General features: G+C 34.7%; 2 protein-coding genes across 2 annotated transcripts in view; one reads left to right on the top strand and one right to left on the bottom strand.

Annotated features, from left to right (window-relative positions):
- Positions 1-25,655, top strand: part of LOC129218688 (probable nuclear hormone receptor HR3) — a 310,012-nt gene that overhangs the window by 54,207 nt on the left and 230,150 nt on the right. The gene's annotated exons all lie outside the window — the stretch shown is intronic.
- The window catches only part of LOC129218689 (Wilms tumor protein 1-interacting protein-like), a 54,441-nt gene continuing 33,719 nt past the window's right edge, over positions 4,934-25,655 (bottom strand). Inside the window, exons 4-8 of the mRNA XM_054853010.1 lie at positions 24,916-24,983; positions 22,586-22,633; positions 15,181-15,314; positions 9,369-9,489; positions 4,934-8,643 (exon numbers count right to left, since the gene is read on the bottom strand). Of these exons, the coding sequence (XP_054708985.1) occupies positions 8,512-8,643; positions 9,369-9,489; positions 15,181-15,314; positions 22,586-22,633; positions 24,916-24,983 (503 nt within the window). The 3' untranslated portion in view covers positions 4,934-8,511. The remainder of the gene's footprint in view (positions 8,644-9,368; positions 9,490-15,180; positions 15,315-22,585; positions 22,634-24,915; positions 24,984-25,655) is intronic.

Genomic DNA, 25,655 nt, shown 5'->3' on the forward strand with positions numbered 1-25,655 from the left:
AACACTCAAACCAACAATTTGTTCTGAAACCACTTGCAAATGCAAGCATCTGTTGATTGCTCTCTTACCTGGCACTTGTTTTCATTTCTTTTATTTATTTTGAAAGTCATCTTTTATTTTTTCCCTTGAAAGTTATTTTAACAGAAGAAGGTTAGTCATGAGCAGTGTACTTATTGGCTTATGGCCAGTATGGTGGGTTTTTTTCCCCCTTTGCAAAATATTTTGAGAGAAGAAAATGCATTAAACATGGAGGAATATTGTGCTTCAAACATAATTTCCTTGTGAATATTGCTGCATGCTTGAAATTTTTTCCTTGTGATATGAATTGAAACTAGTGCTTAATGTATGAAATAACAAGTTTTTTAATGTTTTTCAATCCTTTCAGTGGTTTGAATTAAATTAATTTGATGTCCCAAACTGAAAAGATAACTTCCTTTTGGCACATTTTTCTAGTTGTTCCAAACTCATTTTAAGTAGAAAATAATTTTTCTCTCCAGGATATTTTTGTTTGAAAAAGTTCAAAATCACAAAACTCTTTTTCTGTATAAATACCAATAATTTAAAAAGAAAAGGGGGGGGGGTGATATGTATAATATGTAAGTAGTATGTACGTGTGCGCAGTGTGAGTCAAAATTAAAATAATATTTACATTGTACCCTTCCAGATGAGCAATTACTAAACGGAACTTGGGGTCAGTGTCCTATGTCACACTGGGAGACAGAAAAAATTAAGCTCAAAACATTTTTATCTTTAACAAGTCGTCACCTTTTAAAAAGCATTTTCTACTTGCCAGTGTGACATCTTTCCTCAAACATTTATTAATGTTAATTTCCAGTGAAAAAGAAGAAAACTTATTTGTAGAAAGTCGATCAGGACCAATCATTATTCACTGGTCTAAAGTTAAAACTGCAACAACATAGTTAGCTACCACTCTTAGTTTGGTTTTTTTTTTCTCTGAACAGTAAATCATACTGTAATTGGTGGCATTGTTCATTCTCTTTCCAAAAAAGTTGTTAATTTAAACTTAATTATAATTTGTCTCAGAGTGAGAAGCAACTATATGTTCCATGGTAATAATTGTCTGTGTCTAAGACTATCAACTCTATCATTTTTTGAAGAAACAATCTAGAGCTATCCCCTACATTGTCGCCTCAGAGCAAAAGTCGGATATCTAATCCCAGAAATAACACTTAGATGTCCTACTGTTGCTCTAAGGCCATGATATATAGTGTTAATTGTTTTTTTTCAGCACAATCCTGTGACAGATCAAAATATATATTCTTCAAATAAAATTTCACAAGAGAGTTTTGAAAAAAAAATAAAAATAAAAATGAAGAGTTAACATAAATTGAATTGTTAATTATTTTAAAACCAATATGCTATGTGTATCTGAAATCAATTAATAAAATTCCTAATATTTTGACGGGTTTTATTTTTCCACATAACTTGATGTTCAGATATTTTATGTGGTTTCAGAATTTCATGTTATGCAATGATGTGCCAATTGCGTCAATCGCCGATCCTGCGCCAAACTGCTTCTAAACACCGCCAAATTGACTTTTCTGCACCAAAATCGGACAAACTTGCGCCAAAACTGTAATTTTGCATGTAATGTTGCAGTTCCTTTAGTATGTTTGGCAGTTTTGGCAGAATATCATCAAGTTTATGCATTTGGAGCTTGTTTTTACGATTTTTTTGGCTTAGTCCCGATTTTTTGCGCATTTCAAAATCCAATTGCATCAGCTTTTGAAAAACTCGATCGTTTTAATTTTTTATGTGATTCTGTTCCTTTGACCAGAAAAATTTTGCACTGATCATTATTTTCACCCTTTGTTATCTTTTGTTTTCAGTATATGAGGACCTTAAATTCGTCTTCTTGCCACGCCCACTCGAAAATGTCAATCCAGTTGTATCCAGATTGATTTAAGTGAATGCCATCTGTAAAAATTAGTATTGTTCACCAGTTTTTAATCTTGGGTTTCTTAAGATTTTAGAACAGAAAATTGATCTCTAGTTTTAGTTGGAGACCCTTAAGATAGCAAAAACCTGGGAAATCTAATGTTCTGCTAATGAATATGCAGACATTTCAGGTTTCTTAGATTCAGGCATTTTTTCCATATTCTTAGTCTGTCTTAAAAGTTTTATTTATTTTTTTCTTTTTTAAAAATTTTCATTCTTTTCACGTGTATTTAAAAATTCTTTTTCTGTGATATCATTTCTCAAAATCGTTTTTTTTTTAAATTGTAAGTTCATTATTAATTTTGTGATTAAATATCAAACTGTTAAAAATAAAAGATTTTAATGTTGCTGTTGCTTGATCTTCAGATTTGTTAATTAAGTGCTGTAGTTCAGTGTATAAACATATATGCCAAAAAATAAATAAATAATAATAATAAGGTCAAATATAAGTGAATAACTTAAACATACAAAAAAAAAAAAAAAAATGAATAGTTCTTCAAAATTCACTTGCAACTTGTTGAGGTAAAGTTTTTAATTTCAACCATTCGTTTGTGCTTTTTTAAAAAGCCTTTTTGAATATGTTACATAAAAGCAAACAAATTTTAAAAATAGGTATCAAAGCACTCTAACTTAAATGTGCCCTAACGCAGTGATGTATTAAGCAAGCAAAGTAAATGTGTGAACTAAATTTAAATCAAAAGAAGTGCAAGAAAATAGTAGAGCAGGACGGACTTTTCTTTTGTGAAAATTATTTGGCAGGAAAAAAAAAATAAGTAAGAGGGCTTCAATTTGTAGTTGTAGTTATGGTGTTTTTGCATCCTTAATCTCCTTTTTTATTATTTTATCATGTCACACGTGTATCTGCATATGTAATATAAATAGTTGCTCTAAATTGATACAAAGTTTAAATTTTTGCTGCTGCAAGCTGCTTCAAATTTGCAATTTTACTGCTCCAAGCTGCTCCAAACTCATCATTTTCCTGCTATCAAGATTGCTCCAAAAAAGTTTTGGTTGGCACATCCCTGATATATATAATGTGTGTGTAGTAATTCCTTACTTCAAAACATACTTTTTGCCGTTCCAATTACACTATTTTCATGCTCCAAGTTTCTGCAAAACAAACTTTTTGGTGAGTCAAGCTGCTCCAGACTCACTATTTTCCTGAACCAAGCTGCTCCAAAGTCACTATTTTCTTGTGCCTGAGATTGCTCTAAAAGGGGTTTTCAGCTGCCACATCTCTGGTTATGTGTATGTCAAAATAATCTGTTATTTATGTATCCCAAGTTGTAAAAGAAGTTAGATTTTTTAAATTAAAATGATTGGAAATAAGATAACATAAATTAACATTTTCAGTTATCCTATCTAAAACTCAGGAACATTCCAAAAATTCTAAAAGTTTTAAGATGGCAAATGTTTAGATTTTCATTCAAAATTATTTTTACTCTGTAACATAGTATAGTATTTTGTTTTTATTTCTGATATATATTGTAATTATGTTTTTTTTTTAATCAAAAGGAACATCACGAGGAAGATTCCTTCTTGTACATAGCTTACAGTGATGAGAGTGTTTATGGTGATCAGTAGCAGGGAGGTCTTCGTTCATATTTATGTAAATTTGTTGTCGAAATCTGTATCCACAGCAGCAGAGTAACTGTCTTTTTTTTTCTTTTGCTTTCTTTGTTGCAGCTGTGTCAAGATTTGTTCAGTTTCCAAAATTGTACATGTTTTGTGTTTCCATGAATAAAAAATTTTAATCTGACAATTTGAATATGTTTCAATTCCTCTAAAAAAAGCAACCTAATGAAATATCATTCATTATTGCAAGAGAAAAGGTCATTTATTACATTAAGGCTGGGTAAACTTCTATCCAACTGCACTTTATTTATATTTCCATTTTCAACATAAAATTAACAATGGCAAAACATTTTTTTTTATGTCCACTTTGCCTGGTTAGGACTTTCAAAATGATATTTAATGTTTTTGTGAAATAATTTAAAATTTTCAAATTCTTATAATTACTCAGCAGTCCTTACTTTTATTGTGCAGATTTTAATGTTTTGCACCTTTTAGAAGTACTGCATTATAATTACAATGAAGCATCGTTTATACGTTTTTGAAGGGACTTAATGAAAAAACATAATAGGTGGTATACGTTAACATTTAGATGCTTCACTTGCCAAATCAATTAACCTCGATAAAACAAAAAGTCGAGAAAAGTGATGAAGAGGATAGTGTTATCTATAGGATTGAATGGTCCCTCGTGTTACATTTTCTGCCATCACAGGATCAGAAATGTACTGAACCAAAAGTTTAATATGAATTCACATGCTAAGCATTGATTAAGCACTATTAAAGTAGAAACAAGGATTTTTTCAAAAGGTGGAATTTAATCGATTTGGCAACTGAGGCATCCATTTATTAGACTCTGCAGGGACCAATTTGAAAACTTATAACGGTGCTTCTCTGTGTAATATAAATATTAGATTTTTCTTAAGCATAACAGTAAAGTAGAAAAAAAAGGGCAAAAAATTTGCTAGAAATCTTTATATGTTGACTGAAAATTCTTTCCAGTTATGTGCTAGTGAATCGGAGATTCTTCCGTGATCCTGAAGTGTTCAAAATACAAGTTTGCCGGTTTGTTGCTTCAAGTTACAAACCGGCAAAAATGCAACCAATAATAATTGCATTTTTGCAAATTAATACTAAACCCGATAATGCAATTTTATTCAAATAGAACTGTTTCAAGGTTGTTATAAAGTTTTTTATGTAACTAGGAAAAAATAATAGTTCTATACTAAAAACAATAACAGATTTTGTAAACAAATTTTAAAAGTGAAATAAAGCTCACCTTTTGCCTTATATCCTGAGTACTTATTTTTTTAAATGTATGTCACCAGTATATAATTATGTGATTACATATATCTGTACCTTATAGCTGTACTAGCATAAGTCCGAAAATTGAAGTCAAACAAAATTTCATTTTAACACATGCTTTATTGATTTAATAATAAAAATAAATAATACAAGCTATATGAAGTCTATTTTCACTGTTACATAACCAGCAATGTACATGGGTAAAGTGTATTTGAACCCAAAAATTTTCATTATATTTTTTTGCAAGTATGATTATTCATGTAGCCTTCTAATTCATTAAATATAAAGAAAACGAGCTGATGTGTGCATCACATGACACTCTTTTACACCAATTTAATGTTATTTCTCCATTATTGGCTATTTTAGTGTAATTCAATAGTTAACTCTAAATATCACCAACAGTGGCCAAATTGAAACCAGATTTTTTTTAAAAAATCGCCAAATTTGTCGCTAAGTCTGCGACCAAAAGCCTGGCGATGTGTATCGCCAAGTGTCCGCCAAATTATAACACCACTTGAGTTTGCATTGATATTAAATATAGAGTTTTTTGGGGATTTCCCTCCAAAAAGGTTTAAACAGGGGTCGAAGTAGTCCTATATATCCTTTATTTCCTATATTTTCAAAAAAAGCATCAAAATCGTCCTATATTTTTCAAAAATGTCCTTTATTTCCTATATTCCCGTTTTTTACCCTATATATCTTTTAAAAAGAGCAGTAAATAAACTTTTTGACATCGGATTTTTCGCTCAAAGTACGTGCCCAAACGAATTTCAAATTAAAAACTTAACTGACTAAATTCTGCAACAGGCACCTTTTCTGATTTTCTTTTTGCAATCTTTTCTTTTTGTGGAATTTTGGGATCGTGGAATGTTAGTTCCTTATGATGTTAAAACGTAACTTTGTTGTATAAGTGGAATTATAATGGTGAAATCGCATCGCTTAACAAAATTTCGTGTGAAGTTGTGTAACCAGGAGGACATTAATTCTACAAATTTTGGTGCATGGTGCACTAAAGGAAAAGATGATTTTACCGCTTTTTGCCATTTTTGCAACTGTTCAGTGCCCATAAGCAATAGTGGATTTTCGCAAATGAGGCAGCATGCTAAAACATTCAAGCATAAAGAAAACTCTGAAAAACGTCTGAAGGATCCTTCTCAAGCTCTGTTTGTTCTTAATACAAGTGGTAAAGTGTTCAGTTTAGATATAAAATTAAAGAACAGTGGAATTAGTGCTTGGGTCATGTCATGAGTGAGGTAGAAAAAATAAAAATTATCTTTGTTCATATTTTGTTTAGTTATTTAGTTTATAAAGTACACTGTTTTTTCAAAAATTATTCTTTCAACTACAGGGAAGTCATTTCAGATGTAAGGTATAATTTTGTTTTTGAGGTTTTTTTAAAATAAAATCATTGATAAGAATAACTAAATATGTGATATGTATTATTTCTTTTTTCATAGCAAAATTATTCATATAATGTGTCCTATATTTTTTGTAGAAAATGTCCTATATGTTACAAGTCGGTCACTTCTACCCCTGTTTAAAAGACCCCTTTTGAAGTATCCGAATGCAACCAAAAGGGGAGGTGCGCAACTAGACCCCAGTAGGAGTCTTAAGTACCAAATTTCAACTTTCTAGGACCTAGCGTTCTTGAGTTATGCGACATACATACGTACATACAGACGTTACGAGAAAACTCGTTGTAATTAACTCGGGAATCGTGGATATTTCGGACGTCTATACGTTCTTACGTATTATATGCACGTGTGGTCGGGTCGAAAAAAAAACTCAACATTCATTCGGGGATGAACAAAATGGAAATTAAGTTCGATTTTTGAGTGAAAATTTTTTCGTGAATACAATACTTCCTTTTTTGTAAAAAGAAGCAAAAAAGTTCAATTCTCTTTGAAATGTAGAATGTAATGTACGAACTTCTTATTTTTGTAACGTAAAAACCTACTGAAAAAAAAAACTGAATTGTATTATAATGCAGGTTTTTTATGTGGATGACAAAGTCAAAAAGCCTATAAAATAAACATTTAAACAATTCTTAATCTAAGTATGTTATTTTTCTGGGTTAAATAAAAGCAGTTTTGTCCAAGCCTAGTCAGTGTAATCTTTTTTGATCTTAGTAAAGATCTCCTCCATAATGACTGTTAGTTTATCTTTGTAGTACAATTGTAAAATCTTGACGACCCTGAAAATTTTTACAATTTGAGGTCTCACTTCAAGCCCTTAGAACAACAAACCTTAAAGAACGAGATGATGTGTGAATCACATGACTTCCTTTTACTCCAATTTAATGTCATTGCCCCATTACTGGCAATTTTAATGTGATTCAATAATTTACTCTCCAAATATCACCAACAGTGGCAAAACTGAAACAGATTTAAAAAAAAAAAATTGCCAAATTTGTCGCCAAATTGGCGACCAAAAGACTGGCGATATATCGTCAAGTGTCCGCCAAATTAAAACACCACTTGAGTTTACATCGAAATTAACAATGATTTCCTCCCAAAAAGGGGCAAAAGATCCCTTTAGAAACACCCGAATGCAACCAAAAGGGGAAGTGCACAACTAGACCCCACTAGGAGTCTACGTACCGAATTTCAACTTTCTAGGACTTGCCATCCTTGAAATATGCGACATACATACGCACATAACATACGTCACGAGAAAATTAGTTATAATTAACTCGGGAATCGTCATTATGGATATTTCGCATGTCTGTACGTTCTTAGGCACTTATCCACGTGTGGTCGAGTCGAAAAAAAAACTTAATATTCATTCGGGGGTGAGTAAAATGGAAATTAAGGTCGGTTTTTGAGTGAAATTTTTTTTGCGAATACAATACTTCCTTTTTTGTAAAAAGGAAGTAAAAATAGAAATGCAGAGTGTCTTTTTTTTTAATTTATTTTTTAAATTTTTCCACAATTGGCGTATTGTTTCTGGACTGTAGAAAACCGTCGGCAAGATTTTACATTTTAGTATTTGAAGAACTTTTTGGAGTTAATTCACTTGAGGTTGGTTTTTTCCGCCTCTCGAAATGATGCATAGTGATCGCTTCGCATAATTGACAGGGATGCTCACGAGGGGAGATCGACGTTAGAGGGTTTTCGTTCTTGTTTGTTGCGGGGGGGGGGGGAGTCTATCACCTTTGGACAATGGGCACCCCCGTTATCAGTTTTTTTTTTTAATTGACAGAATTTGAAATACGTTGATTGTAATGCCATCAACTTAAGTATTAAGAGCTTCAACGTTCTCGTTTGTTGAGGGGGGGGGGGGGGGTCTATCACCTTTGGAGAATGGGCACCCCTGTTATCAATTTTTTTTTTAATTGACAGAATTTGAAGTACGTTGATTGTAATGCCATCAACTTAAGTATTTTGAAATCTTAAACCACATGTTCAATTGAGTGAAACTAAGGGTTCTTATGTAAAAGCAGATTCGGATTATTTTTATAAATAGAAGATGATTACATGATTTATTACACATGGAAAAAATACCTCCACTTAATCACTTAGGAGAGCCATAAAACGAAGTTGCTCCAGATGATTATTTCTAAAAGAATTACAGTCGTAAACTTCATCAAGTTTTAAGTATTCATCTTGCAAATTTGGATTACAAATTTATGTTTCATTCTGTTTTTCCGGAACAAAAATTTTCAACTTTCCGTTGGTCTTATTTTTTCCCCGTCTGCATTTTGGCAACGTTTGGAACTCTTCTTTTATGGCAGTCAAAGCAATATAATCGATCATTGAGAGGATAGCAGCCTCTTCCGTCGCTGTTGGAAGACAATGGCAGACCACAATCCTGGAAAATATAAGTGCATTGATATATTTTTAATAGTTGAATTTCGTTCAAACGAATATTGAAGAATGATTTTTTTTAGTAAAGCACTTGTTTAGTGACTTTGTAAACGTTATATTTCTTATTCATATATGAACTTATTCAAAACCATGTCAATTTCAAAATATCTGCACCACTTTTTTTCATTTTTTCAAAAGTATGGGTATTTACGAAAACATGCTGTTTTTCTTACATTTGCAGAGAAAAACGTTTACGAAACTCTTTTTTTTTTTAAATTAAGAATTGAGGAGTTTACATTGAAAAGGCATGGGTACCCCCCTAAGAGCAAGGGCGCACTTCCCTAAATATCGTGATGACCCGCCCCCCTTTGAATTTTAAAATCTGATTCCATCCGCTTCTGTAAATGTCGCCCGCATTTTTTTGCAATATGATTCTGCATTGAGATCACTAAATTTGAGTTTACCAATATTTTTAACACTTTTATATCTTGTAATGGCGGACATGTACGTTCTTGATTTTGCCACGCCCACTCGAAAATATGAATCCAATTGCATTCGAGTTCTTTTTAACCACACACAAAAAACTGCTTTTAATTTTATCAGTTTTTACCTTTTTTTGTGAAGGTTTTAGAAGATAACGACCTTTAGTCTGGTCCCTCCCATATTTAGAAAAACAATCTTGACTCACTTTATATATTTTACAGTAAATAGAATGAGGAAATATCTTACTTCGCATCTGTAGCACATGGTATGAAAACTTTTTCCCATAGCCAGAACACGAGTGACTTCATTAGAGTAAGATGGTGGAGCAATCGGTTTTTTACATCTGGCACACTGGGGAGCTACTTTCCTGTAATGTAAAACGAAATTACGATTCTTTATCTACCGTTTATGTGTGCAGAGAATAACTCTTTACTTCTGGCTTCAACATAGTAGATTCTATGATTTTTAAAACTCGGTCAAAAAAAAGAAGAAACACACATAGTCCCGAAATAGAACTTTAAAAAATCTGGGATCACGAACTGAAAAAATATAAATAAAAAAGAACGGAAAAAGGAATCGAAGTGAGGCAGTCAACGACTTCATAAGAAGAAAAAGGGGATAAGGGGCTATTTATTCATTACGTAAGGATAATTTTGGCAATTTTTGACCCCCCCTCCCCCTTGTATTCTTACGTAAGATTCCATTTCATTTTTCAAAAATAACGAATCTTACATCACTGGAATCGTTGTAAAATTCACTATTATTAAACTAAACTTTTTTGTGTGTAAATAAATATTTCTTAGAATCTAGATTGAATGTTTTTCCTACATTTCTTTGTATATGATGCGATACTAATTAAAAATAAAGCATGCCATACATAGTGCGATTCTTTTATTATATTTTACACTAATTCATTCTTTGTAAAACAAATAAAAAACGGCTCATCCTAATATGATTTTTATTTTCCAGACGCAAAGGAAATATGATCACTGCCAAACCATTTGACTACGCGATGGGGGTAAGGGGTGTAGTGTAGCAGGCCTCCTCGTGGTGCACCCAGGGTAACGCAAAATCTGCTGCAGCCTTCGCCATCTCTCTTGCTGATCCTGTTTATCTACTGTGAAGGCTTCATGAAGGTTTTCAAAAACCCTATTAGGAAATGTCTTTTTAAGGGCAAGGACAACCCTGGCCTTAAAATTTTTTTTTGGAATGCCGGTGGACTTACCATTGACAAGTTCTCTGAACTAAAAAATATTATTTTTGCTGAAAAACCTGATGCAATTGGTATTGCTGAAAGTGGCCGTTCTGCTGACAAACTGGAATCTTTTCCAATGAAAAATTATAAATCATATTCTCTTAAGCGTTCTCGTCAAATCGCATCTGGAATTGTTGTGTTTGTTAAGGACGCTCTCATTGCAGAGCCTTTGATTAAGCACACTATGACATCTTCAGACTTTCTGGAAGCGTTTGAACTAAGAGTGTGGAAAAATAACATTGGTTTTCGTATTTCCTTTGTTTACAATCCTCCTCGCAATAAACCTGATTTGAACTCTCTCATGGTTGGCTGGAACAGACGCTCCATCATTTTAGGTGATTTTAATGCCCATTCCACCAGATGGGGTTACGACCAAAATTGCCCTATTGGCAATTTAGTTGAAGATTTTATTGACACAAATCAAATTGTTTTTATTGAAAACTCAAAGGCCTTGCCAACTTTCCTCTCATACGGAGGCAATTCTTCTCATCCGGATTTATTGCTGGCTCATCCACACCTAACATCTATGATAAAACACGACCTTATTAAGGCCCCTGGTGGTGCTGATCATAGAATCCTTTCTGTGATTATCACTGAGCCAAAACTGACTGGTGACCCCAGAATTACTCGTTGGAACTTAAAAAAGGCAAACTGGGAGCAATATGCAGAGTTAACAGATTCTCTTTTGGGAAACTGTACTTTGAATGAAAATATTGATAAGGCCCTCGACCAGATCGTTTTCACAATTTTGGAGTGTGCCAATGTTTGTGTCCCTAGGGGTCATATTAAAAATGCTAAACCTTTTTGGAATGATAAGCTTCAAGACCTTAAAGAAGACAAAGACAGAGCAAGAGCTAAAGCGGAATCTACTGGCCTTATGTAGGATTGTATTGCTTTAAGAAAAAGCCAAGCTATTTTGAAGAAAGAGATTCTAAGAGCAAAACGCTCATCTTTTGGCAAGTTTCTAGAGGGCATGGACTGCCGAAAAGACAGACCAAAGGCCTTTAGATTTTTATATACCAGCTTCTTATACTTATGCTGCAGCTAGGTTAGATCTGGTACAGCCTGTCAAGAAATCAGATTCTCATCAGACTGAGATGTACTCCATTGCTTTGGCCACAATGCACGAAAGGTACCCTGATCAGGATTGGTTTAGGGCTTATACTGACGGATCGGCCACTCCTTCAATTGGTAGAGCAGGTGTACGGTGCCTCCTGCTCTACCAATCTTTCTCTCCAAACATTTTATTCTTCAGGAGCCTCTCGACACTTGGGCGGATAACTTTGATGGAGAAATGAACGCAATTTTTATGGCCATCAGATCTATTGGAGACCCAGCTGAACAAAATATTGTTCTCTTTGTTGATTCTCAGGCTGCGATTCAGACCATTACTGATTGCAATCTATATCCTTCAGAACTTGAGCTTGAGTCTAAAAAATCCATTGACTCTCTTTTGCGTTCAGGAAGAGAGGTTGTCTTCCAGTGGATCCCAGGCCATCGTGGCATCTATGGAAATGAACGAGCGGACATCTTGGCTAAAGAGGCTGCGTCCCTGCATCCACCTTCTCGCCCGGTTCCACTTAGAAACGCTAAGCGACTTCTCGCATGCAAAATCCAACATGCTGCAGTCTCTGCCCTGAGGAACAAAGCTGACGGAAAGTCCTGGGCTTGCCTTCTGGATGATGAACAACGTACGCGCCTTTCTCTCCTTCCCAGAGCCCTAGGAGTTGCCTCTCTCCGAACTATTACTTTACATGACTATCTACAGACCCATTTACATAAAATCAACCTGGCAGATTCACTTCTCTGTGTGCTCTGTGAGGGGACATCTCCAATGACAGGGGAGCATCTTCATAGTTGCTCCTCTTTCCATGATATTCATAATTGTGATGACTTCCAGGCCCTAACACCCTTTGAAGCCACTTCATTGTTATACTGGACAGCAAGACGCCTTATGTTTGAAAGAACGATTGTGGGCGTAATTAAAAAAAAAAAATAACTTAACCGTTACCAAAGGCAATCCAGATAAACGAAAATGTGAACAATCCGGATAATAAGCAAAACATTCTTAAATAAGCAGACTTATCTTTTATTACTAAAAAAAAAAAGCTTTGTAACAAAACTACAAAGTAGGTACCGTTTCGCGCAAGAAATACTTTAGCATTTATAGTTCAGCTGCAGTGGTGTCGGACTGACCCTCCAAGTACGCCATATTGTTTGTTAAATTAGTAAGGGAATGTGGGGCAAAGTGAAATACTAGTTAAGATGACTGAGCTTTTCCAAAATGAACAAATTGGAAATTTGTTTCGAAAATTATAGTATATGAAGGAAGAACATTGTGTATTATAATAAAACTTGCATTGAGACAATATTTTAATTTTTGGTAGTAAATTTGCACCTTCAGAAAAAAGTGGAAATGTTTCGCTCTTTTTTCATGGGGCAAAGTGAAAGATGAAATAATATCTTTCTAATGAAATATTTTCTATTCGATTATAAAAAATATTTTTGATCAAATGAATACAGTTAATAAACGGTTGAATGAATAAATAAAAAGATACTAAAATAATAAATGAATACGAATAACTAACTAAATAAATAAATTAATATATGAAGGGAAAAAATGATTAAATGAATAGGAAAATAAGTGAATGAATGAATGAATAAGTGAAATACTAAATGAAGGAATGTAAGTGATTTAATTAATAAATGAATAAGTAAGTGATTTAGTAAATGATTGAGTGAGTAAACAAAATAAACTATTTCACTATACCCCACCCACTTTGCCTCGCATCTATTTGACTAATTGTACAAAACATTTACAATACAAATAAGCTTAATATTAACTAAATAAATACTGCACCGAGTAATAGAAGGTCTCAATTGATATTTAAAATGTTACAGCAAGAACTTTATAATTTTATAATAGCAAAAATGATTTTCGACTTACAACAAAATGCTACAATGTGAGTATCAACATTTGAAAAGTGCCTGTATTCAGTGTGTTCCGTTTTAATTTACAAAAGCCTCTATTTTCGCAACCGTTAGTCCTAGATGCATACTTCCAATTGCAAAATCAGATGCAGGGTTAAGATATTGAAAGTTTGAAGCAAAATTAAAAATAAGTCAAAAATACGAAATGTAATGTAAATGTAACTTTATACGGGCCCTAAGTCCTCTAACTTATATTCAAGAAAATAATCTCCATTGTAAAAAAAAATCCAACACAAAACGTTTAATCTTAGTATGACCAATAGTCACCGACAGAGGCGGCGATTGGGACTGAAAAGTGGGGGGGGGAGTCAATTAAAAGCCATAAAACTTTTAGCGGTACCAAAAAAAAAAGAGAGAGAGAGAGAGAGTGAAAAGTACAAAATTTTGCTAGGGCAGGTTTTGAGAGCAGATGAATGGTAATTGATGTAAATCTAGCAACTTATAACTCACGTTTGCATTAAGATTTTGATGAATTTTGTGCACAATAAATTTCTCCGAATAAACACAGACATGAATTAGACTTACATTATTTACCCCAAAGTATTTTGAGATGTCACAAACACTTGGAATAATTTCATTGAACAAGTATGGCTTGTTTTTAAGTAAAACAATTGATTGACTAATATCTAAACAATGAATACAAAAATTAAAAATTACTGCTTGTGCTGAATAATGTTTCGTAAGCAGACATACAAAGTAAAACAAATAATTATGTTCTGAAAATTTCGACATTTGTGTGTGTGTTTTTTTTTTTTTTTTTAAATATATATGTAATTTCTAGTTTTAATTCCTAACTTAGAAAATAAAATAAACAAATGAATCATAAAAAGTGGCCTCCCCCCCCCCCCTCCTTCCAAATCGCCCCCACTAAACAGCAATGAAAAATATAAATACTTAGTTTTTTTACTTTGACAACCTGTCATCTTCGGAAAGGACGATTAAGTTCTAATCTCATCTTTTATATGGTCCTTCAAAACTTTGAACTTGAAAATCTCCTTGAGTTTTGGTCGCACAAATGTTAAATCTTTTGTGTTAGTTCTTTCAATGGCGATTTTTCCCCTAAATATAAGTTAGAGGACCTAGGAACCGTATAAAAAGATATTTTTTTTATTTTTTGACTCATTCTTATTTTCGCTTCAAATCACTATCGTAACTCTGCATCTGATTTTGAACATTTTTGCGATTGGAAGTATGCATCTAGGACTAACGACTGCGAAAATAGAGGTTTTGCAGGTTAAAACGGAACACCCTGTATATCATATGCTTTAATCTTTGGTGGTATTTTATTCCTGATTGAAATAGACTATGTGTGCTACAACATAATTAAAATATTGCCAGATAGCTGGCGCTAAAAGCATAGTAAATATTTAACCGTCTCACTTTGCCACACATTCCCCTACTATACTTTATTGTACGTTCTATGCAGGAGTTGTACGCTCAATCAAAACGAAAACCGAATATTTTGGTGTATTTTTAGTTCCGTTCTTACAATTATAATCGAAAATTATTATTTAAGTACATATAATTTATTTTTAACCCTACAAATTTGATGCAGATAAACGGGAGATCCGAATAAACGAGGTTCTACTGTGAAATATTTTATTTGACAATATTCTGCACCGCAAAGCATGAACTTTTCAAAAATAGCTCTATCTTCAACAAAAATAATGAAAACTCGTAAAAAGAGTTTTCATTATTTTTGTTGAAGATGGAGCTATTTTTGGTAAATATCCTGCTAGGGCATATAATATTGTTTTCCTTTCATTCACGGAGCTCGAAAGCTTTGAGCGGTTTTAATCCGGAAACGCTTACTTTTTGTAATCATCCATGCACAGGACGTTGTTGGTCTGCGGATCTACACTGAAAGGGACGCCGTCCAGACATTTCTTGCACGCAGAACAGCGGAAACACCCCGGATGGAATTTGTGACCCTCCGCCTTCAGAACCTGCGAATAAAAGATACGATTCCGACTGATTGCAGAAATTAAGTTCCACTTTTGCAACTGTATATCAGAGTTTAAAAAAAAAAAATAATTTCTTTTTCTTTTTTTTCATAAAAATTTAAATCCGATTTTTTAAAATACTTTTAAAAAGACCCCCCCGTGTCCGTTTACCTTGTCGTGGTGGGGGGGCTTGCGGTGTGGTGAGTTCGGGGCGAGCTCTTGGGAGGAGTCGTGAACCCCCAGTTGCTCAAACAGAATATCGGCGGGAGGGGATTTTTCTCCCTTCCTTCCCTCATCACACTTACCAAATGCGGACGAAAACCCCTAAGCCAAGGCGTGTCAACCGTGCCGATGGCTGCGTGGTACCGGGGGTAGTCGGTGCCTCAAACGGGAGACTTCAGGGATAGCAGGCGAACCCTGTCGTACGCAGCCTTACCTCTGTGTGGGGGGCTACACAGGGGTTAGACCCCATATTTTCCCCCTAGTTCTCTGGTTCGTTTATGGATGAAAACTCAAAGAACACTTCTCCCCCTTGTGGGGAGCGTCAGAATGAATCGTATACCTCCGCAAAATTTTTCGTTATCAAAAGAAATGAAAACCTTACATTTACTGCTGTATCTCCTTTTCTAATCAACAAAGCTCTTGTAAATCTAATCGGCGAATTTAAATCAGTAAAAAAAACACGAACAGGCGAGCTTTTGGTCGAAATAAAAGATAATAAACAAGTTCAACTCATACTAGCTATTAAACAATTAGGTCCTTATCTTTGCACAGTTACAGCCCACTCTACATTAAACTTTTCTCGGGGAGTAATTTCAGAGCCAGACCTTCTATTCACACCAGAGAAGGAAATCCTAGATGAAATGAAGGACCAACACGTAAGTGGAGTGAAAAGGATCACTATTAAACGCAATGGCGTAATGCAGAATACAAAACATGTCATTCTGACCTTTAGTACGCCTATCCTCCCTTCACGTGTCAAAGCTGGATATCTCTCATGCCCTGTTAGACCATACATTCCTAACCCGCTACGGTGCTTTAAGTGCCAGCGCTTTGGGCATTCCAAGCTGTCATGCCGTGGCACAGAAACTTGTGCCAGATGTGCTGAGGTCGGCCACGATAGCAATGAATGCTCAAAGGAATTCAAATGTGTCAACTGCAAAGGAGATCACCCGTCCTACTCTAGAAAATGCCCTAAATGGCTCTCCGAAAAAGAAATACAGGTTATCAAAACTACTCAGAACATATCATACCCAGACGCTCGAAAAATAGTTCAGTCTCGTACACCTCTATCTGGACTTTCATATGCTGCAGCAGTAAGAAAAGTATTCAATTCCACCGGTACACAAACAGATCCTCAAATCATTACAATAACCAGCACTAAATCAACTAACTCTCCTAAATCAAAAAATAAACAGCTCAATACTCCTAAGCCTCCACAAAAAAATAATAATGAAATTCAAGTACAAAGTACACAAATCCCAAGTACAAGTTACTCAACTAAATTAATTTCGAACAAACCAACTGATCAAAAACAAAAGAAAACTGTAGAAAAAAAGAAATTTATTCAAACGCGCGCAAAAATTGGGGTAGCCTCTAAACAGAGGCCCCCAAAATTTTATAATTTTAAGAAAGAGGACTTTTTACTTTCTAGTAAGAAAGTAAAATTAACTAAGTCCCAAATCGAAAAACTCCAACAACCTCCTCCCCAAGAGGAGGACGAGGATGTCGATTTTGAAGATCTTCCGCCATCCGACGATGAAGGGTGGACGGACCATCCTCTTTCTTGAGTTACTTTTTCTTCTTCTGGCCGTTTCTCCTTCCTTTTCTCTTCATGGCCCTGAGCATTCTTTTTTGGAATTGTCAGAGTTACTCGCATAATGTCACGGACATCAAAGATCTTGTCGAATATCACCAACCGGCCATATTCTGTCTGCAAGAAACATTTCTGTCCCCTGTTGATAGACCGAGGTTGAAAGGTTTTGAGATATACCGCAAGGACTGCTTGTCAGGTGACCGTCGTTGTGGAGGAGTGGCATTGCTAATCAATAATGATTATGCATCTAGCCAGCTCAATACCAACACATCCCTGCAAGCAGTAGCTGCGCGCGTTCACCTTCACTCGCTGTTCACAGTTTGCTCTATATATATTCCACCTTCTTACGACTTGAGAAGCGTGGAGTTGCAGACATTGGTTGATCAACTTCCTCCCCCATTTGTCATCTTGGGGGATTTTAATGGCCATAATCCTCTCTGGGGGAGCTCAGACTCTAACAGCAGAGGTCTTATTATTGAAAACTTTATTGAAGACAACGATCTATGTGTTCTTAACGACGGTGAAAATACCTATTTTCACCTTCCTACGCAAACCTACCATGCCATCGATCTTGCAATATCCTCACCTTCCTTTCTGCCACTTTGGGATTTCCAGGTGCAGGGTGGTCTCTACACTAGTGGCCACTTTCCAATCAAAATAACATATACTGGACGCTGCAGCTATCAGCAGCATCAGCAAGGCCGTCTTCGCATTGATCGAGCTGATTGGGCAGCATTTACCCATTTGGCAGAAATAACATCGGAAGACGTGACTGACATTGATATTGATGTAGCGGTAAAGCGAGTAACCGACATTATCTTAAACGCAGCGAACGCTGCTATACCAAGAACCTCGAAAGGCAGGATCAAATATCCTAAGCCATGGTGGAACTCTGCTTGCCAAGAAGCTCAGAAGAAACAAAAAAAAGCATGGAACACATTTCGTCGATACCCGACCACACAAAATCTTGTGACACTTAAACGAGCTCGTGCTGAAGCTCGTAGGATTCGACGGAAAAGCCAGCGGGACTCGTGGCAGGCCTATGTCAGCACAATCACGACGTCCACCCCGTCCAAGACTGTATGGGGTAAAATAAAAAAAATCGCTGGAAACTATAGCATATCTTGTGCTCCAATTCTGGAGAAAAATGGTCAACTTTTATCTGATCACAAAGAGGTAGCTGACTGCCTGGCGACTCACTTGGCTGAAGTCTCCAGCGCAAATAATTACTGTTCTAAGTTTTTAGCTATTAAATCTCATAAAGAACGAAGAGTTCTTGATTTTAATTCAAACATTATTCATCAATACAACACAAAATTTACCTTTCATGAACTAAATATTGCTTTACAAAAATCAAGAAACACATCACCTGGCTCTGACGAAATACACAATAGCATGTTAAAAAATCTAAGCAGGTCTTCATTAGAAAATATTCTGCAGCTTTTTAATAGAATTTATTCCGAACATAGATTCCCAAAATGCTGGAGTCAAGCAATAGTTATCCCTATCCTTAAACCAAATAAACAATCTGATAAACCTGAGAGCTATAGACCTATAGCTCTCACTAGTTGCCTATGTAAACTCATGGAACGGATGGTAAACGCCAGACTGATGCACATTCTGGAGTCACACCATCTCATATCCTCATTTCAAAGTGGATTTAGGCGTGGCAGATGCACAATAGACAATCTAATTCTTCTCGAAACATCAGTAAGAGAAGCATTTCTTAAACGAAAACATCTTGTGAGCGTATTTTTCGATATTGAAAAAGCATACGACCGTACCTGGAGGTATGGGATCCTCAAAACCCTGCACGAGTATGGGTTGCGAGGTAATTTACCCATCTTTCTCTCCAATTTTCTGAAACATCGTTCTTTTCGTGTACGCGTCAAGTCTGTTCTGTCGGATACCTTCATTCAAGAAGAAGGAGTACCCCAGGGAAGTGTACTAAGCGTAACTCTATTCATTATAGCAATCAATAGCTTGATTGGCCAATTGCCTCCCGCTGTAAAAGGTACCATGTTCGTGGATGATTTTCAAATTTCTTTCTCATCAACGAGCATGAGTATCGTTGAAAGACAACTTCAAATTGCAATCAATAAAGTAACCCAATGGGCGGAAGAAAATGGCTTCACTTTCTCTGCTCAAAAAACATTCTGTATCCACTTCTGCCGAAAAAGAGGCCTTCACCCTGACCCAAAGCTCCTCCTCAATAATCAACCAATAGCTGTAAAAGATCAAGGAAAATTCCTTGGTCTCACACTTGACAATAAACTAAAATTTATACCGCATATACAAGAGTTAAAAAAGAAATGTTCATTAAAATTAAATATCCTTAAAGTCTTAGCGAACACTTCTTGGGGTGCTAATACTGAGTCTCTGCTAAGAATATACAGGGCTTTGATACGCTCAAAACTTGATTACGGATGTCAAATTTATGGTTCCGCTGCTAAAACCTATCTGAAAAGTCTGGATCCAATACATAATCAAGCACTACGCATCTGCACAGGAGCCTTTCGAACTTCGCCTATCAACAGTCTTCATATCCTTGCACACGAACAATCTCTAAACAATAGACGCCTCAAACTTTCTTTAAATTTTTACTTCAAAATAAAACCTTGCACTAATCACCCACTACATCTCCATATTTTTAACCCATGTAATGCTGCTTTATTTCTAAACCGGCCTTCGATGACCCCAACATTTGGGATCCGAATGCGTCGGGTACTCTCAGACCTGCAGCTACCAGATTTTAAAACCGTCAACACAATAAACCTAATTGAACCATGGTGCGAAGTCATACCTTCTATAATTAATGATTTATCAGAATTCCCAAAACAAACTACTGCAGACACAGTTTATCAACAAGTCTTTAATGAGATCAAAAGCAAGTATTCTGGTTACAAACACATTTTTACTGACGGATCAAAAGCAAACAATCACGTCGGCTTTTCAACAATAATTAATGATCAAGTTACGGCAGAAAAACTAAACACATCTTGCTCGGTATTTACTGCAGAAATAAAAGCTATTTTTTCATCGCTACAATCAATAACCCAATCCGTCTACAAAAAGTGGGTGATATTCACTGACTCCAAGAGTTCAGTGGAAGCCATCACTCACTGCAATAACAATAGCCATCCTATAGTCATCCAGTCATATCTTTTATACAAAAACCTTATGCAAAATAATTTTGAAATTACCTTTTGTTGGGTCCCTGGTCATGTGGGTATTGCAGGCAATGAGGCAGCCGATTCAGCTGCCAGAGCTGCAAGTATCCTGGTCGATAATAGTGTCCCTTTCGATGATATCAAAAACGCCATCGTTGTAAGCCTCAACACGTATTGGCAGGGGACGTGGAATTCAGAAATCGAAAATAAATTGCATTCGATCCAGCCCTCCACTAGAGGTTTTAAATCATTAAATATCACCAGGAGAGAACAAGTCTTATTAGCTCGACTTCGCATTGGACATACCAGATTCACCCACAAATATCTCTTATGTCATGAACCAGTTCCAACATGCATTACATGTGATGTAAATCAGACAGTGTTGCACATTTTATGCAACTGCCCAAATTTTAATCGAATTCGTTATAAATATTTTAATAATTTTAACCCATCTTTGAAGGAGTTGCTGGGGGATCCACCCCATCGCAATTTGTACTCCTTCCTCCAGGAGATTGGATTCTCCTTTTTAATTTAGTGTTTGTCTGGTCATTATGTGATTTCGTCCTTCCTTTGTTTTTCAAGATATTTTTTCGCCCATTTTGTCTTTATTTTCAAATTGTTTAAATGTTTTTATCGGATGCACTTTTTTAATATTGACACTTGAAGTTCTATGCTTTCTCGTTCAAAATATGCTTCTATTTACTATATTCTTTAATAAAAAATAAATAGCACATAATAAAATATCGTTTGGCGCAGTATAGTCCTCAAGGGCTCTTGCGCCAAAAAAATCAAACCAACCAAACCAAACTTTTAAAAAGACGACTCTTCTGTTTTTAATTAATTTGTATTAATAAGTATAATTAAGCTTGAAATTTATATTTTTGAAAATTACAAAACCATGATATTACAAGTATTATTTCACCAAAAACCTTTCATAATGTGATGTAAAACTAATCTGACAAATATGCATAATGATTGAAATCAAATTTGAAATAATTGACAGAGAAATACGCTAAAAAATCAGAAAAAATAGGAGAAAATAAAAAATGGGTAGCTTTATATGAGATAAAAATCAAATGTGAGTAAAATAAAGGAAAAACAAACTGCAATTTTTTAATAATTTTTTAAATCATATATTTTTTATTTTAAAGAGGACACTGCATCAGCTTTTTAAAAAATAAGTTTTCTGCTCTTTAAACCAGACAGTTAATAATTTTTATTTGTCCACTTTCTTGCAAAAGAATATAAAAATGTAAAAAGTATATACAAAGGGTTTTAGTCTTACGGTTTTCACAAGAAGAAACCAGACCTTGAAACTGCTTAGTTCTTCTCGAGAAGTTCACTGTGAAGAGTTAAGTTACCTTTGTAGTTATATTGCGAAGTTATTTCAACTCAAATCCAAGCTAGTAACAGTTCCCCTCTCAGTGAATTCCCCAAACGGAAAAAATAAATGGTCCCAAGGTCAAACCTCATCGTTCCGGATCCATGCGATAACTGCTCAGTGAATTCTCAAAACAAGAAATTAAATGCTCCTAAGGTCGAACTTCATCTTACTGGAGCCGTGCTATAACTGCTTAGTGAATTGCCCAACGCTTCAAAGTTGAAACCTCATCTCACCAAAGCCATGTGATAACTGCTCTTTGAATTGCTCAGTGACCCCAAACGAAAAAAACAAATGCTCCCAAGGTCAAACTTCATTTTATCGAGTCCAGTCAATGCAGACAGATACTACTCAGTCAATTGCAGACAGAGCAATAGTGATGTACCAAATAAATGAATATATAAACCAGGGTCCAAACAAAACAATATTTATATAATTCTTACACAAACTTATTACATTTCACGCCAAAATTTGAGGGTCAAAAAAGCAGACAACACATAAATAACTTAAGTAAAAAGTCTAAGACGCACTAACATTCTGGCAAATTCTTGACATTCATGATTTAAGGTTTAGTAACAAATTTAAAGTTTACTGAATAAAATTTCTATTCATGTTAGTTACGCCTTATTTCCTTTTTCAAGCCATAAAACTCTTTAAGTAGATATTAATTAACAGCTAAAAAGGCCAGCTTTAAAAATAAATACAATTTTCCTTGTCGCAACTTGCATTTTCATTTCAAGTTTTAAGCATTTCGTGATTAACCCTGACCCATGAGTTAAATTTTACTGCTTTTGATTTAATTTACGATTTGTTTAGCAATCGCCTCTAACGTTCCAGCATGGCGGGGGTGGGCTTAATATGAATTGAAAGTAACAACGTTTCACGTTTTTCCACAGCCAACACTTACTTTCTCTAGAATTGGTTGTTTGCAAGTAGCACATTTGTCCAATTTGTTCTGAAAAAAAAGTCAATAAATAAATAGTTGACGATAATAATCATAACATCTATGTCTATTTATTTAACAATATATAAATATATATACATATTTATTAGCAATATAGAATTGAACTTGAAAGAACGAAAATTTGAATAAAAATCCCAAAACACCCTGGGGCTCATCAAGGGCATGCCAATAAATTTATAGTCTACCAGTATCAAAGAGCTGCCTATGGCGCCTATTGAACTGAGTTCTGATGATTAGTTCAATTTAATTTGTTTGAGTTGTCCAGGTAAAAAATAGTTTATGTTAATATTTCTTAATATATATATATATATATATATATATATATATATATATATATATATATATATATATATATATATATATATATATGACTGACAAAAGACTATCATAAAACAGCTATTTTTTGTAAACACTGTTTATTCATGTTTTCTTTTGCCCGTTGAGCAGATGTATCGAAATAATTACACTTTAAACTTAGTACAAATTTATCTATCACTAGAATGAAATATTTTTTTAAAAACAATCTATGGAACCTAACCCCTATTTTAACTCAACTATTAAGCAAGTCTTACGCGGTATTTTCGTGACGCAACCCCCGCGTAAAACGAGGATCTTCTGTGCCAATTCACGTGGAAAAAAACTTATTTAAAAGAGTGTTATTAAAAAAAAAAGAAAGTAAGAAAGGGGGAAAAATACGAGCTGTGGTGTGTTTATTCACCAATTGTCTTCCTACCCTAAACCGTAGATGATAGAGATAAATATTAGCGAAGCCACCAGTTTCCACGTAGAAAGTAAATGAACCTAAAGTATTTAGTAAAAATCTCCCCTTTCCTGAATACAACATTTTTACTATCCAATTTTTTTGTTTTTTTTTTCTATTTTTACACGGTGCGGAAAAGTCGTCTGACTGCGATGTACGGAAAATGTGTCATGCTATCTTGCTTTCACGGAGTTCATGACACTGTGCAGGAAGTATTGTTAATTGGAACCAGTTTTCCTTTGCATGTCAACCGTATTAACAGTGAAAAATGCTGTGAATTTTATTAATTACGGCAAATTTCAATATTTTAAATATTAAATATATTCATTTAAGATAACTCGAAAAGTGACAAGTAATCTTTCGAGCGTGACCTCTTGTAAAATGGTCTAACGGCAAGGGGTGCCCTGATGGTAGGTCACCGGGGTTACTGTGATTTTCCAAAAATTTCCTTATTTGGCAAACTTTGACGATTTGGAAAAAATTTGGAGCTCCATTCGGCAAAATGTGGACTTTTATTCGACAAAGTTATCATTTGGTGAAATGTGGAGTTCAATTCGGCAAAATTTGGAGTTTTGTTCCGCAAAGTTATTATCATTTGGCAAAATTTGCAGTACTATTCTGCAAAATTTGGAGTTTTATTTGAGAAAATTATCATTATTCGGCGAAATTTGAAGTTCAATTTGGAAAAACTACCATCATCTGACAAAATTTGGAGTTCTATTCGGCAAATTTAGAATTTCCGCCCTCCTAAAAATGCAAGTTCGGAGAGTCCCCGCTAACTGCCTGCAGCTATACTAAATGCAATTTCCTAAACTTTGCTTCTGAATTAGATTCATAAACCTGCGTTAGCTAAAAAAATACTAATTTGTATCGATGACAGAAAAAATAGATTTACTATATGGCTCTTTCTCAAAACTTTTCTATTATTTTAGTTGTATGCTTCATGTTAATTTATTCCTCATTTTAAACTGCACGTTTATAAACATCATACAATAAAGGACAAGCAAATACTAACCAGCTCGTAACGGTATACAGAGATAGCCCTTATAAGGGATCGCCAGCCTGGAAGAGCCATAAAAGAGAGGTTACCTTCACATCGGTAGCTAAGTTTCTCTGAATGCCGTAACAAGTTATTTGGTATATTCAGTAAATTACCATCCATTAGCCAGGGCTAAAGCAAAAATACGTGACACCGCCAGCTCAGTCATTTCCAGCCGAGGACTACAGTTTCGTGCTTACTGCAGTCCTCGGCTGGAAATGACTGAGCTGGCGGTGTATTTCAAGTTATTTGGTATTTGTTTGCAGTTTTGCCTAAGTTCCGGCTAAGGGACGTAATCTACACCTCAATTCATTTAATGAATTTTGTAGTCCCCTCGTCCGTTTACCATTAAAATGTTAATTGTTTGTGGGGAAGGGAATATTGTTTTTTTTTCTTTTGATAGTAAAAAAGAAACAGATAGATAGATAGATAGATAAATAAATTAAATTAATTTATTGTGGATACAATTTTTACCAGATAATCTTCTTCGCAATAAGCTTTTCCATTCATAGTGTAGTAAGGGTTTCCATACAACTCTTTACCTGAAAAAAATCACCTTTCCATTTATCAATAACTTCTATTGCCATCCCATCAAAAATCATTATTATTATAATTATTATTATTTTAAAATTTAGGTTTAAAAAACAAATAAGTAAATGGAAAAAACTAAAATAGTCTTGGAATTGCAATCGGATACTGATGATATTATTTAAATGTGAGCAACACTTACTATGGAACTTGGAGTCAGAATGGCCGTTAAGTCATCGAAGTGCTTTTGATGCGGCCAAAACCAAACGTACCGTTTAAAAAGCAAAAATTATTTTGGAGTCATTAAAATGCGTGTATAAATCTTTTTAAACTTTTTGCCAAATGTCCAATGAAAAAATGTTTCTTAGATCACATATATAATTTAGCCTTACCTTTATGAGAAGGCATAGCCAAAACAGTTTTCCAATTATTGGCTAATTATTTTCCTTTCTGCTGAATAGTGCTTTAAATAGTCTCAAACCAATAGCAAAAAACATCAAAAACCACGTCTACTTGTATGTAAATACTACATTAATTTCCATCGCCGGTAAGGGGAGGGGGGCGACCTCCCTAGGCGATGGACGGGCTTGTTGGCAGGTTAAAGCGACATGATGCTGAAAGGGGGATTAACAGTGCCATGCACTATACACCAGGAAAGGAAAGAATGACAAGGCCATCTCAAAGAC

The sequence above is a fragment of the Uloborus diversus genome, chromosome 3 (genome assembly GCF_026930045.1).
Source record: "Uloborus diversus isolate 005 chromosome 3, Udiv.v.3.1, whole genome shotgun sequence".
Lineage (NCBI taxonomy): Eukaryota > Metazoa > Arthropoda > Arachnida > Araneae > Uloboridae > Uloborus > Uloborus diversus.